This window comes from Corvus brachyrhynchos, unplaced genomic scaffold (genome assembly GCF_000691975.1).
Source record: "Corvus brachyrhynchos isolate BGI_N302 unplaced genomic scaffold, ASM69197v1 scaffold48, whole genome shotgun sequence".
In the NCBI taxonomy this organism is placed as follows: Eukaryota; Metazoa; Chordata; class Aves; order Passeriformes; family Corvidae; genus Corvus; species Corvus brachyrhynchos.
Genome location: NW_008240027.1, coordinates 5411927 through 5426093, shown reverse-complemented (window position 1 = coordinate 5426093; position 14167 = coordinate 5411927). Strand labels below are relative to the sequence as shown.

General features: G+C 52.1%; 2 protein-coding genes across 6 annotated transcripts in view; one reads left to right on the top strand and one right to left on the bottom strand.

Annotated features, from left to right (window-relative positions):
- The first annotated feature begins 6 nt into the window (after positions 1 to 6).
- CDC20 (cell division cycle 20) lies at positions 7 to 4861 on the top strand. Its single transcript, XM_017743536.1, has 10 exons — positions 7 to 119; positions 685 to 830; positions 1471 to 1567; positions 2101 to 2229; positions 2591 to 2787; positions 3122 to 3216; positions 3552 to 3783; positions 3891 to 4016; positions 4188 to 4305; positions 4599 to 4861. The coding sequence occupies exons 1-10, from the start codon at positions 65 to 67 to the stop codon at positions 4775 to 4777; spliced, it is 1374 nt and encodes a 457-aa protein (XP_017599025.1). The 5' UTR covers positions 7 to 64; the 3' UTR covers positions 4778 to 4861.
- A 3296-nt stretch (positions 4862 to 8157) lies between these two features.
- The window catches only part of ELOVL1 (ELOVL fatty acid elongase 1), a 13926-nt gene continuing 7916 nt past the window's right edge, over positions 8158 to 14167 (bottom strand). For 3 of the 5 annotated variants that reach the window (XM_017743532.1, XM_017743533.1, XM_017743530.1), the window contains exons 2-8: positions 11891 to 11952; positions 11261 to 11451; positions 11018 to 11098; positions 10759 to 10815; positions 10319 to 10424; positions 10035 to 10171; positions 8158 to 9623 (exon numbers count right to left, since the gene is read on the bottom strand). In XM_017743532.1, the coding sequence (XP_017599021.1) occupies positions 9369 to 9623; positions 10035 to 10171; positions 10319 to 10424; positions 10759 to 10815; positions 11018 to 11098; positions 11261 to 11451; positions 11891 to 11936 (873 nt within the window). In that variant the 5' untranslated portion in view covers positions 11937 to 11952 and the 3' untranslated portion in view covers positions 8158 to 9368. Of the gene's footprint in view, positions 9624 to 10034; positions 10172 to 10318; positions 10425 to 10758; positions 10816 to 11017; positions 11099 to 11260; positions 11452 to 11890; positions 11953 to 13771; positions 13923 to 14167 lie in introns of those variants that run through there. The other 2 variants (XM_008640808.2, XM_017743534.1) reach the window with 2 other exon arrangements.

Below are 14167 nucleotides of genomic sequence, written 5' to 3'. Positions count from 1 at the left end.
TGCGCGATGGCAGGGGAAGGCCAAGGAGAGCGGCCCCGGGCCCAGCCCCGTCGGCGTGTCACCCATGAAGCCGGCCAATCGCTCCCACAGCTCCAGCAAGACGCCGTCCAAGACACCCGGTGAGCACCGGCCACCAGCGGCAGAGGCTGGGTGCGAGAGTCTTGCCCAGGCTGCTTGTCTGTAGCCATGAGGCTCTGGGCTCCCTGCCACGCTGCCCCACTGGCTTGCTGGTTAGGGAGGAGGAGGTGGGCTGTGCTCCGGGCAATCACCCACCTCCTCCCCAGCATGAGGAGGGCAGAGCTCTGAGCACTGGGGCTGGCGAACTGCTAATCCCCCAGGTGACCCTTGCTGGTACAGCTGCATGCTGGGACAAGTGTGGGCAGGACTGTCAGCTGACAGCTTTACATGCTACAACAGTGTTTTTGTATCCTCCCCTTATCTGTGGACTCTGGAATTATTGCTCTAGACCCAAGGAGTTGTCTCCTGACAGTCCCTAACCAGAGCTTGGGGGCAGGGGGGGAAATGTAAGTTAGTTGTGACTGGGCGGCATGAGATCTCAGAGTCCTACTTGTCTACAACTTGTCTGGTGGGTGTGATGTGGAAGAGTGCTGGCTTTGCTCTCATGAAAGCTCTAATACAGGCTGTTAAATAGATGTAAGACAATATTTTCATATGTGAATGCAGGTAAATCTGGATCTAAAATTCAAAACACCCCCACAAAGGCTGGGGGGGATCGCTACATTCCCAACCGCAGCACCTTGCAAATGGAGATGGCAAATTTCCTCCTAACCAAAGAGAATGACCCTGCTGAGGAATCACCTACCAAGAAGGTGAGCATATTGCTAAGTTAAAATTACTTCAACAACCACTACCAAACACCTAATCCTTCCTGTCCCTTTACAGAGAAGTAAACTATAGACACATGGGACTGACAAGCCCCTGCCATCACTACTTCCAGCTCTGGGCTTCAGGAGCCTGGGATGAGATTGAAGCTGTAGAGATTGCCATGCACTCTAGCCTATGCTGCTTCTGGTACCAAAATTTAGCTTTTGACTAATGAAGCTTTAAAATACAGCAGGCAACAAAAACACAAAGCTGTGGGCATATGCAAAATGAAACTGCTGGTGGCAGCTATTCTAGGACAATGTCTACACAGGGAACAATTCTGGAATGTTTGACACTGTGTTCTGAAATCTGTTTATGAAGCATTTGGTCACTTGTGGCTGTGGCTTTTCCCACTGGCAAGGACACTGAATTTGCCACTGTGTGAAAATGTGAGCAGGACAATGTGCGAAAGTCTGAGGAAAAACTGCTTTGACCTGCCTGTCTGTGGCTGACCCTTGCAGCACAGTTGTACACCTCCTGATTCTAAGAGAAGGGGGCTTAGGTGTCTGTTTTAACTGCAGTGTGGCGGTTGTGTTTCAAATGCATTGCACTTGAAACACAAGTCTGGGTGATTTGTCTCTGTAGGAGCAACAGAAAGCCTGGGCAGTGAATCTGAATGGTTTTGATGTAGAAGAGGCGAAGATCCTCCGCCTCAGTGGAAAACCACAGAATGCTCCAGAAGGTATGATAACAGGGTCTGTGTGAGCTGAATCAGCGGGGGAGATCTGGTCAGCGGAACAGCAACAGAGGTCCTGTGTGTGGTCACAGGAGAGGTCAACTGGCTTCTGAGAGCTATACATACTGGAGTCTCCTTTCTTAGGGCTCCTGAGGTTGAGGGGGGGCATAACAGTTACAGTGAATTTATTTAGGAAAGGTGCAATGACTGTGAGTTGCTCACGTGTACTGCAGGTGGCAAGCCTTCACGAGGTCTGTAAGAGATTCAAACTCTCTGCTGTGCACTTTCTAGCTTAACTGTAACTAAACATAATGGGATACAAAAACCCAAGTGTTTGTTAAACTTGTTTCCATGAATGAGGAAATTGTAGCTCACCCTGGTTCCGCAGTTCAGCCTGTCAGTGATGTTAGTACACTTGCACTCCTGTGAGTGTATCTCTTAGGACTTTATTTTCACTCCAAGGGATTCCTAGTTGGGTGAGCAACACTGAGCTGGGAGGAAACTAACTCAGGTCAACAAACCTGTTCCTCTGCACACAGGCTATCAGAATAATCTGAAAGTACTCTACAGTCAGAAAATGACGCCTGGATCCAGCAGGAAGAATAGCAGATACATTCCCTCGATGCCAGACCGGATCTTGGATGCACCAGAGATCCGCAATGACTACTGTAAGTAGGCTGCAGTGTTGAGTGCTGGGCATCCAGAACATTCTGCACCAGAGGGCTGTTCCTGGGACAGTGTAACTGGGCTGTTTGTATTATTTTATGCACCCAGGCTAGCACAGACCACTTCCAGAGTGCTCCTGTGTAGCCTTACAGGAACAGTGGTCTAAGGCACTGCATAGGTGACTTGGAGCAGGGTACCTGACCCCACGAGCTGGGCGTAGTGACACCCAGAAGGCTATCCCTTACTTGTACATGTGTGCATGCACATGTGTACACACACACACACCTGCTGCATCAGTATGGGTGAAGGGCAGGGCTCTCTAAGTAAGCATTGTGTGACCTACATTGTTCTTTCAAATTGTAGATCTGAATCTCATTGACTGGAGCTCCCAGAACTTCCTGGCAGTGGCTCTGGACAACTCTGTTTATCTGTGGAATCATGCTTCTGGGGAGATTATCCAGCTACTGCAGATGGAGCATCCAGATGTTTACATTTCCTCTGTGTCATGGATTAAAGAAGGAAACTACCTTGCTGTTGGCACAAGTAGTGCTGAGGTCCAGGTGAATGCAGGACTAAAACTAGAAGTGTTGTCTAGGGATTGACAGAACTGTGGGGCCTGAGGACAAAAGATTGGCTAGCAGGGGAAGGATACCATGCACCTGACTTGTCTTGCCTGGTGTGGGGTGGAACTGTCTGCAGACAAGTGCAGCATGCAAGACAGGGTTTGGTTTGGGGGTTTTCTGATAAGGGGTGTTACCTTCTGCAAAACAGTCATGAGATACAAATTTTCTCTGCTCCCATATGGCTGAATGCCAGAGCCTGTGCAGTGAGATCCCTAGGGCATAGAAACAGGATTGGATTTCCTCTGGAGAACTTATTGCTTTGCTTCTCTAGCTATGGGACATTCAGCAGCAGAAACGTCTCCGAAACATGACCAGCCACTGTGCCCGTGTAGGAACCCTCAGCTGGAACAGCTACATCCTCTCCAGGTAAAGCAGTGGGTGGAGATGAGTGGGTCGAGGGCAGTTGCCAGTTACAAATTCCTATACCTCAAGCTATGCATGGTGTGGGTTAGGGATGGCAGGGAGAAGTTTCTGTCCTGGCTTGGGTTGGCACTGTGAGGAGAAGGTCTCTCATCTGTATTGCACTTTGTGCTGAAGTTGTAAAGAGCTTGTGTGCCTGTTTCATTCACACCAACAGACCAGTGTTGCTGGTAACACTGGTTGAAATGCAGTGGCAGGTACAGTAGTCTTGCAACAACAAAAAATGGATTTGGGTGAAAACATGTCAGCCTGACCCTGCAAACCTTCTCTTTTCTCTGCAGTGGGGCACGGACTGGCCACATCCATCACCATGATGTCCGAGTAGCTGAGCATCATGTGGCCACCCTTGCTGGCCACACACAGGAGGTGTGCGGACTCAAATGGTCTCTAGATGGCAGATACCTGGCCAGTGGTGGCAATGACAATCTGGTGAATGTCTGGCCATGCACCCAAGGGGGTGGCGGAGACTTTGCTCCTGTACAGACCTTCACTCAGCACCAGGGTGCTGTCAAGGTGAGCACAGGGCTGCCATGGACAGATGTCTGTGTGCAAGGCAGATGTGCAGCACTGGCTGGGTGCAGGTTGCCTCTTGCATGTCTTAAACTGAACTCTTCTCTCAGGCTGTGGCGTGGTGCCCCTGGCAGATGAACGTTCTAGCCACCGGAGGTGGCACTAGTGACAGACATATCCGCATCTGGAACGTGTGTTCTGGCGCCTGCCTCAGTACTGTTGATGCCCATTCCCAGGTGAGACATGAATATCTGCTTGGAGACAAACACCTTCTGGCAGCACACCTACACAGAGCTGCCGGTTCCTCAGGCCCAGAGGCATGGGAAAGGAGAGGGACCATGCTCACCTCTGAGTGGTGAGCAGCAACATAAGCAGCTTGTCTTACCTGTGTTACGGCCTCTTCTCAGGTCTGTTCTATCCTGTGGTCAACAAACTACAAGGAGTTCGTTTCAGGCCATGGCTTTGCACAGAATCAGCTGGTTCTATGGAAGTATCCAACAATGACCAAGGTTGCAGAGCTGCAAGGTAGGTGGACAGGGCCTGGGGCAGGGGGGCTGTTAGAGGTTGAAGGCAGCTGCAATCCTTTGTTGGAGCCTGCAGCATCACTGATACAGGGGGCCTGGTGCTAGGAGCACGGCATGCCCGTGGGCTGTGGAAGAAACACCATTGTTCTGAATGTATGCTTGGGTCTGAATTCATGCTGCCACAGCCAGTGGGGGGACCAGCTATGCAAGCTGGCATGGCTCGTGGGAGCATACAGAAGTAAATGTGCCATGTGCCGATCAGCTCAGCCCTGACTGCACCCTCCTCATCCTCAGGTCATACTGCCAGAATCTTGAACTTGACCATGAGCCCTGATGGTACAACAGTGGCCTCGGCAGCTGCTGATGAAACACTGAGGCTCTGGCGCTGTTTTGAGATGGACCCCATAAAGAAGAAGGAGAAAGAGAAGGCAAACAGTGCCAAAAGCAGCATCATTCACCAGAGCATCCGCTGAGAGTACTGGGTTGTTGTGGGGAGGGGGGATAGGTGGTTTACACACTGTACAGTATTTTAAATGTTAATAAACTGCTTAACTTGACTTCTTCTTAATGGAATCTGATGGAAGAAAAAGCCATTGCTCCCAGACCCGAGTCCCTCATCCCTGAGGTTGGGGAACTGGGCAAGGGCTGGAGCCTTTGTTCTTTAGGGCCAGTTTACAGGCAGCCTGAGCCTAGCACAGCCTAGCAGCAGGATGCTGTGCAAGGGCTGCAGTTCTGTTTCTGTCCCAGCTACACTAGGTATGGCACCTGCCCTTGTGCAAGGGCTGCAGTTCTGTTTCTGTCCCAGCAGCTACACTAGGTATGGCACCTGCCCCCTCTAGATGCTGACTACAAGCACAGCAGCTCCACCACAGGCTCAACTGAAAGTATAGTGTCTGTGGCCCCAGTTTCTCTTGTGTTCTGTCTCATGACCACATGGTCTTACTGTGGCTCTGCAGGCACCCTTCAGTTTGTCTTGTTCAGCTCCAGGCAGCCAGCAGTGCCGGCTTAGGGTGCTGGAGTAGAACAGCTACTTTTGCAGTGAGCTTAGTACTGAATTGTTATTGGAAAAGAAAAGGAGGAGGGGGAAACATACAGCAACAGCTGTCATTACCCCGAAGGCCAGAAAGGGGCTGGCACTGGCATAAAGCCTGATGCTAAACAAAAGGTTAGTTTACACTGCCACAGCCAGTCCCAATGTCATGCAAGAGCCATGCAAAGCACCACCAACCCTGTGCTCAGCCCTTAGTCACATATTCTTCCAACAACTCTGATGTGTCTTCCCCTCCTGCTGACAGGAAGCCCTGGTGCCTAGCTGAGGCTTCATGCAGGGAAGGGGGCACCAGGGCTCAGCTGACGTTTGTTAGAGCTTGACTCCCCTACACTTGGAAAAATGCCTTTTTTCCAGGCTGGAGCAGTTTTCCAGTGCTGGAGCAAGTTGCATGGAACATATTTGAGGCCTTACCTGACATGAGCAAGAGCCAGCTCAGCCATGCTGCTCTGCATAGTGGAGCCACAGTGTCTGAGGTTGTGGGGCTGCACCAGACCCATCAAGCCTGTCCTTCAGCTGCTGCACCAGCATTGCCAGGGGCTGCTGGGGACACTGCACAGCTGATTAGCACCTTGGCCAAAGCAGCTCCACAAAGCCTGTACCTCCCATCAGCCCTCAGTGATTAGCTGAGGGTGGATTATTAACTGTTTTCACCTTCCCCTCTGCACAGTACCACACTGTACCTAGCACCAGCTCTGCCTCCTGAGCTTTAAACCAGCTGGAACCTTCAGAGGTGACCAGTGGAAGCACCAACTTGTGCTGTGCCAAGACCAGTGAGGGTGCAACCACACACAGCTGATTTGGGGGGCACAGTCTCGAAAAACAGCAGCTGAGCCCAGCACCTTCCCAGCAGGGCTGCTGGTGCATCCCCATTTGGCCACTTGGGAAAGATCACAGGAGGTCCAAGGAAGGAGCTCTCCCTCTTCACACACAAATCCTAGGGCAGCAGCTGTATCTAATGGGGAAGCAGACAGGAACCCAGATGCAAGGTTGGGCTCTTCTCCAGAGCTGTGCTGCTGTTGTAGGAGCCCTGCCCCACATCCCTGAACTTAGGTGCTGGGAGTTAACACAGGCTTGCCCTGTAGGCCCACAGCTGATTAACCCTTCCCCTGGTCCCTGACCTGGAAGGAGGGCTTTATATGCCTGAAAGTTGCTGTAACTTTTTCACTCCCATATAAGAGCAGCTCAGCTTTCTCTGACAGGCTCTTTCTCCTTAGCACATATCCCACCCCCATAAGCTGGGCATTACACAGCCCTTGAAGGTCCTCTGAGCATGACTAGAGGGTAATGATGTTGCAGGGTCTTTGGCCCCATACTGGTCCCTACAGTCCTGGAGTGAGGAGGAGCAGAAGAAGGAAATTGGCACTGATCCAGCAGGCCCAGTAAACACAGCCCTACAAGGTGTGAATTCAGTCCACAGCATGACAGCATATTAATTACCAAATGCCATGGCCAGCCCATAGAACACAGCTAACAGGAACAATTGGAGGAAGGGAGAGCAGAGCACATGCAGGGAACAGCCCATTCTAAAATACCAAGCATATGTAGTTTAAAGCATTGTTACTATTTTGAGCAAAAGCAAAGACAGTCCTGCCTTTACCAAGAGGCACCTGGAGGGGACAAGGAGGCTTGACAGGAAAACATCCATGTCAGCAGGACCATCACGTACAGTTCCTGAAGTGGTTGACTTCTGAGCACTGAACTAACATTACACACCACCTCAGCACGGACCAGAACAAATTCTTGTCCAAGTCTTTACTCCCAGAGAAGCAGCAACAACAGTGCAGCAACCAGATCCTACTTTATGGCTTCATACATACAAGGACACTGAGCCCTGTAGAAGAGGGTGATGCCCATGTGTAGTTTAGGCAGATTAGTCACCCCAGTTCAGGTCACTTGAAGATGCTTTCCTACATTTCAGAGCATAGCCTTGAGGTGTACAGCAGCCCAGGTGGGATGAGCAGAGCTCTCTCACACCAAGCTCTGTTCCAGGGCTTTGGCTGGACATCCACCAAAGCCTTCCCACCCCACAACCAAACCTACTGTGAAACCCAGCATCTGGAAGCTGCTGCCCTAACACATTCCTCCCAGCCACAAGCTGCTCAGCTGGCTCCCTACTCCTCTTCCCATGCTTGAGTCAGCACCCAGACTGGCCTCTACTCAGGAGGGGCCCAGTCATGGTGTGATGGGGGAGGCAGCCCTGCATGCCCAACAGCTCTGAAGGGACACCGGAATGAGACAGCTGGAAAGATAACAAATAAGGCAAATATGCACTGCTGCAGCAAAAGCAAGGCAGCAATAACATCAACCTTGTTCTGGCCAACCTGACCTACATCCTGCACAGATCCATGCTGCAGGGGCCTTCATAGATGGCAGCAGTTTTTGCTTCAGCAGATGCAGTAAGCAGCAAAGTGCTGTTTCCCAAGCACTCAACTCAGGAGTTTCTATTCCCTGCTCTGCCATACCTCAAAATCCCCTGATTTCTGAAAAGCAGCAGTTCCTCCTGGGCAGGTGGCCCAGAGCCCAGCCCACACCCATGCTCCACCCCAGTCATTTTTTGACAGGGTGGAGTCACTTTCACAACGGAGGCCTTGACACACATCCAGCCCTGAGCACTGCTCTACCAAAACACTTGGAAACAATCTGCCATCTGCTTCATCAGCACACAACTATCACTCTCTTCCCCCCACACAAACCTGCCACACCAGCTCCTTCTCTCAAGCCCTGCCTCCAACCACACTGGGTAGGACCAAGCACCTGGAACAGCTTTTACTTACATTGAGCCAAGAAAACAAGAGGACAGAGCCATTTCTCCTTCTGTTTGTTTATTTGTGATAGAAGAGCAGCCCAATCTGACAGGGCCTGGCTCCTTCACCTCGTCCTCGAGGCCATCAGCATGTTTTGGTTACAGCCAGAGCAGGTGACAGGCACCAGGCCAGGAGAGCTGCTGCACTGCACTGCAGAAGAGCAGAGCACATCTTCACCCAGGCCCAGCCAGATCCACAGAGGCAAGAGGTGCTCACTCTTGCACCACAGCTGAGCACACTAAAATTGCCCTCCGCTGTGCTCAGGTTAGGCCAGAGCAGGGCTGGTCCCAAGCAGGAGAGCCCAGGAGCTGATTCTAGGGGCACTTATTGCTCAAGTCTTGAATTTACAGGAATGGAAGTGGTCCAAGACTAGGCTGAGCTTGGTCTCCCCACGCTGGAGCAAGCCACCAGCTGCCATAGAGGATCAGGTAAGTGTGGCTTAAGCACACACTGAGCACCCAAGCCCAGGCACAAGAACAACAAGGCAACCTGGGCTTATCATGTGGGGGAAGCCTTTCAGGCTGTCACAGCCCCTGCTATGTACTAGGCACAGGGCATGTGTACTGTACTGGGCAGGTCTGGGCCCTTAAGTCCCATAAGTACTGCCCCTACATTCTCCACAGACACACCTGGGCACAGATATGCCAGGGCAGGACTCCCAAGCTGGGCACACAGGGACCAGAAGGGACATGCAGCACTGTGGCATGGAACAAAGTGGCACAAGGCATCGTAGAGCAGGAGCACTCACACATGAGCTGGCAGTGGCAAGCAGCCAGGGATGAATCTGCTCATCCACAAAGGCTCTTGTGAGACAGGGAAGAGGAGAGGGCACCAGGACAGGACGCGGTCTCTTCTTTTGGTCCTACTCAGAAGGAAATGGCCCCTAGGCAGAAGAGCCAGATGTAGGCACTTGGGGGAAGTTCCTTTGGAAACACTGGAATGGGACTGCAGCCCCACAGCTGTGATGCAGGCAGCTGCCTCTCTGCTCAGCAACACTGAGAAACAGCACAAGCCCTCCCAGGAGCAGAAGTGGCCCATGGCTGCTCAGAGCAGAGGGGCTGAGCATGCAGACAGGGGACAGCAGGACTGGGCACAGGGGTACAACAGTCTGTAGGCACTTGACTTGGCTAGTGGCACCCAGGAGCAGAGGGACAGGTCCCAGCTGCCTCTGCCCCGGGGCTCTCATTGGCTCTGGGAGCACTTTACCCTCTAGTTGGCTTTGACCTTGCCATTGGTGACAGTGCCATTTTCATGGATGCTGCTACCGTTGTGCTGGGCTGCTTGTTGAGCCACCCTGGGCAATCGTTTGCCCTTGGTGTAGGACTGGTACCAAAAGTTGGAGAAGAGGATGAAGAAGATGGTCCCATAAATCCAGATAAGGTGAATGAAGATGGGGAACTGGTACTCGCAGTTGGGCATGAAGTAATACTGGGAGATGTGGACGGAGACAATCACAAACTGTGCCTGGGAGCAAGGCAGAGTAAGAACAAGTTATTCATGGGAGCAGGATCAGGGAACCCACTAGAGACCTTATTTTTAAAGGAAACACCTAGACTCCTTTCCCAGTCTGAAGCAGAGGTCCTTATGGTGAGGCAGTCAGCAGCAGCTGGAAGAGGCAGGCACAAGTCTCAGGGCAGCATATGCCTCTCACCCTCCCAACACAGCTGCAGCCCAGGGGCAGCAGGCTGAACAGCACCCACACCCCAACCAGGCTGGTAGGGCTATCAGAGGCCTACAGTGGGGCAGAGCTACTAAAAATGCAGAGCAATATGCTACAGAGGGGACAGCTACAACTGCTGGCTGCACCTTTCAAAGGTACAAGGCTGGTCTGCCCTTCACATTGGGCACATGTTCTGCCCCACCACACAGACTCACCAGCTGGATGGCTGTGATGTGCTTCTTCCACCACAGGTACTTCTGAAAGGCAGGTCCTGCTGCTGAGAGCCCATAGTAGAAATACATGACCACGTGCACCATGGAATTGATCATGGCATGGAATGAGCCCATTCCCCCTGTTAAGATAGATTTTCCTTAAGCCAATACTCCACAGCAATCAGCACTACACAGAGCTGCTAGGAGCCCAGCAGGGCCAAAAACGCCTTCTCAGCATGCTGGGGTAACCCCACCCAATCTGTGCACCCAGACAGTTGCCATCTTACCTGGACCAAACTTTGCTCCCCACCACCAGCTCCATGGCAGAACAGAGTGGTGAAAAAGGTGCAGGAATGTGACCTGTTCATTCTTCTTCCGCAGGACAAAGATCACCTGCAATGAAAGCCCAACAGCATCAAGGACCTGCAGCCCCGGGAGCAGCTAGAGCTGGGTGGGCCACTAATGCAATGTCTGATCTCAGTGATGCTTCCCTCCCTCCCTCCACACTCACTGTCATCACACATTAGGTCACCCCACAGCTTCCAGAGCTGTAGCATGTCAAGAATGGCCTCAGCAATATTCCAGAGTGGCCTCCTTCGCAGTGATGCCAGACAGAAGCACCACCCTGTCAGACTGGAAGGGCGGCAAAAGCACCTACCCCAAATACACTAGGCCTCAACTCCCCACCCAGCAAGTGGCGACAAGGCTTTCTCAGTAACTCACTCACCGTGTCTGTCAGTTCAATGAACTTGGAGAAAACAAAGAGCCAAGCAACACTGACCATCTGTAACAGAACAGGTAAACATTAGAGACCTCAGCCTGAACATGCCCAGTGACCAAAGGGCTTCATACAGTTACCCAGCATGAAACCAAGGCACAGAGACTGCAAATCCTCTGCCTCAGGAAAGGCAGGAGCTGTGACCCTGCTGTCCAAACAGAAGCACTAAAGGCCATCCCCACTTATCACGAGAGGGATGAGGACTCACCCTGAGGGCCTTGGGGTCCTGTGAGAAGTCCACAGGGTCACATCGCCAGGTATACCCAGTAAGCCACCCTGCCATCAGGAACTGCAACAAGAGCATCATCAGGGTGAGGCCCAACACATCACCCACTGCACATCGAGCTCTGCACAGAAGGGCAGGGAACAAGCCAGAAAAAGGGCTCCCCATCACCCACGCAGCTTGCACACACTGCTTTACACCTGCCTGACCAAGCTACCAACAACTCACCTCATAGACTATGTAAAGGGAGAGTCCCACCAGAAAGAAGTTGTATAGCACCATGAACTTCTTCAGGTTTAAAGGCTTCCTGTTGGCCATTAGCCGGGGACCCAAGGATAGGACAAAGTAGACATATCCCAGAAGGATGCCCATCACAAGGAATGGGGACTGCATCAGTGGATAATCAGCGATGCGGGGGTCTGCAGAAAGAGCCACAGTGCAGAGCAGTTAGCATCCTCACCCCAGCCTGCTGCCAGCAGTGCTACTGCCACAGTGGAGGCAAGGACACGGCAATCCTGTTCTAGGACAGGAGTGCGAGTAGAAAGCAGTCTGGGAGCAGAGGCTGGTGAAGTCAGCTAGACTCAGCACAGTATAGCCTGAAGCCATGCTGCAGGGCAGCCTGGAAATCTTCTGCCCAGGAGAGCACAAGTGCCCCAAAACAACTTGCACAGGCACTGAGATAAGACAGCCTCATAAACAGGCAGCACAAAACCCCCAGAGTTGCATCTGTGTAAGGGCAAAGACAGGACACAGTTAGACCCAGGGATGCTTAAGGGATGCCAGACCATCCCCCAGTGCCTCTGGCAGTAAAGCACGTAGTGCTCCCTGTCTGATAGCTGGGCAGAGCCAAACGCTCACCTGCTTTCTTCATGAAGTCCTGATACATAGTCACAATCCCCTCCATGGTGGTGGCAGTATCTCTGTGGAAAGAGGCAGGGAAGATCAGGTAGCTGTTTGCCCAGGAGGGCTGCCTACAGCGCATAGCCCTGCAGATCAGCAAACTCCAAGTCTAGTTTCAGAGAAACAGTCATGTATCTGGCCAGTGTTGCTCTCAGCTGATCATACACCAGCATCCACTTTCCAGTTGAGCCACAGGCCTCCTCATCTCTCACAGAGCCTGGCCCTGTTCCCCCAACTCTGTTGGAAACCCCATCATCCAATGTCAGCAGTCTTTCCAAGGCAAGAACCCAATATTTCAAGCCAGCTATGGAAGCTTCCAACCTCAGCACTGTATCTCCAGCCCCTTAATCTTGCTCCTGCTGTACAAGCTCAAGCATTATGACATTGCCACCAGCCTTGGCACCCATACCTATTCAGCACACTGCTCCATCTGACCCTGGTGAAGAGATGCAAAGCTAGCCCACAATCCCCACAGAACAGTGTCTTTATTATCATCTTTGGGCTCCTGCCAACTGATTCCCACCACAGAAGCAGCACACCATCACTGGCCGGCCCATTACATGAGGAAGGAAATCCATAGGTTCAGAAACAAACATCAGTTTCTGGTGTCAAAGTTCCTGGTTTCACATCCTTGCACAAAACCTTCCTGACAAGAAACTACTACCACGTAACCTAGTACCTCAGAGGCCAGGTGCATCCTGCTTGGCAATGGCATTTCCACTCCCCTTCCAGACAAGGGAAAGCCATACAATACAAGGCTGCAGGGAGAAGAACTGGCAATCCCCACACTTGCTCAGCCTCACTATGAACATACACACCAGACAGTGATCCAAGCTCTCCAGAAAAGCAGGAAGGGCCCAGGCTCTTGCTCTCAGGCGCCTAAGTTTGAAACACCCTCACCCATCCCCCTTGTGCTCCTCAACCTCTCCCCAGCCCACAGGACGCCAGAGCAGCAGGAAGGGAGGCAGAGCACAGGCCCAGCCTCACCTGACTCATCCACCTGCAAGGGAGGCATTCCCAAGAGCTGCTACCATACATTCCACCTACCCCTTTCCCTGCAAAAAGGTACAGAGGAGTCACTGCCCACACACAGCCCAGGGAAATGGGTCCCCAGTCCAGTCTCCCCAGGAGGTATATTGCTGCCACCACCACCAAACACACAGCCTCCTCCAGACCAGCAGCCAGGAGGCTGAAGCCAGAGTACCCTTCTTCACAGTAAGGTCCCTGAGTACTCAGCAGCCACCGCCACCTCAAGCCCTCACCAGCCAACACCAGCACTGCTCCTTTAGCTTCACAACAAGAGGAAGAACTCAATGTCATCTTTGCTGCAGGCAGGATGGCAGCAGACACTTCCTGTGCAGAGCTACCAGGCACCTCCATGCCAGGCTTTGCTGGCAGTAATCTTCAGGGGGGCCTGCCACACACCATTCTGGATCACTGCTCCCTGCAAATCAGTTTGGTGCAGCAGCAGTGCTGGCTCTCTGCCTGTACAATCATACGCTCTGCATTCCTCCAGACCGGGGAGTGCCACCTAACTTCTCTGCAAGACCAGCAGGCAGGAAGAGGTCTGCTCCTTCACCTCAATCCCCCAAAACACCCATTCCACCAAACGAGGCACCACAGCAGCCTGCACAGCCATGCACAAAGCCCAAGAAGTTTTGCTGTGTTTCAGAAAGCATAGAAGGTGGTTCCTTTTGCCATCTTGGAGGCAGATGGAACAATAGGACAAAGCCCACCTAGGAGTGATCCCCCCACACATCAGGGGCACCTCAGCAGCAATATAGCTGTTCACCCTCCCAACCCAAGGTTTCAAAGGGTTTAATAGCAAGTAATACTCACTTGTAGTGTCACCGTGATACAGGTAATATTTAAGGTTCTGGGCACTGCCAAGATAATCCACTCTCCACACACAGCAAAGGCCAGCTACAAGTGTAGCCAGAGCTATCGCATCCTTAAGAGCCACCCAAGGCTCAGCTGTGGGAAATGCAGTAAGTACAAGTCCAGAAAGCTGCTGAGCTTTATGTTGCTTTAATGGCTAAGAGCAAGCTCCAAACTTGCCTGTCTAGTTTCAGCTTTCAACCACTGCATCCAGCTACACCTTTATTTGCTAGATTGAGGAGCCCTCAAGAGTCAGTTCCCAGCAGAGGCACCTGACTATTCAAGCTGTGTTTATCTTATCAAGGTGAATGAGTCAGCCTTACTACAGGTCCAGGGCAGAGACAAAAATCCTGCTGA

What these genes read in the sequence shown, in the direction of transcription:
- CDC20 (XM_017743536.1), top strand. Translation starts at nt 65, where the DNA reads ATGAAGCCGGCCAATCGCTCCCACAGCTCCAGCAAGACGCCGTCCAAG. An exon ending in AGAGATCCGCAATGACTACT is followed by an intron (nt 2,230 to 2,590) that starts GTAAGTAGGCTG and finishes TTCAAATTGTAG; the next exon opens with ATCTGAATCTCATTGACTGG. An exon ending in CTGTTGATGCCCATTCCCAG is followed by an intron (nt 4,017 to 4,187) that starts GTGAGACATGAA and finishes GCCTCTTCTCAG; the next exon opens with GTCTGTTCTATCCTGTGGTC.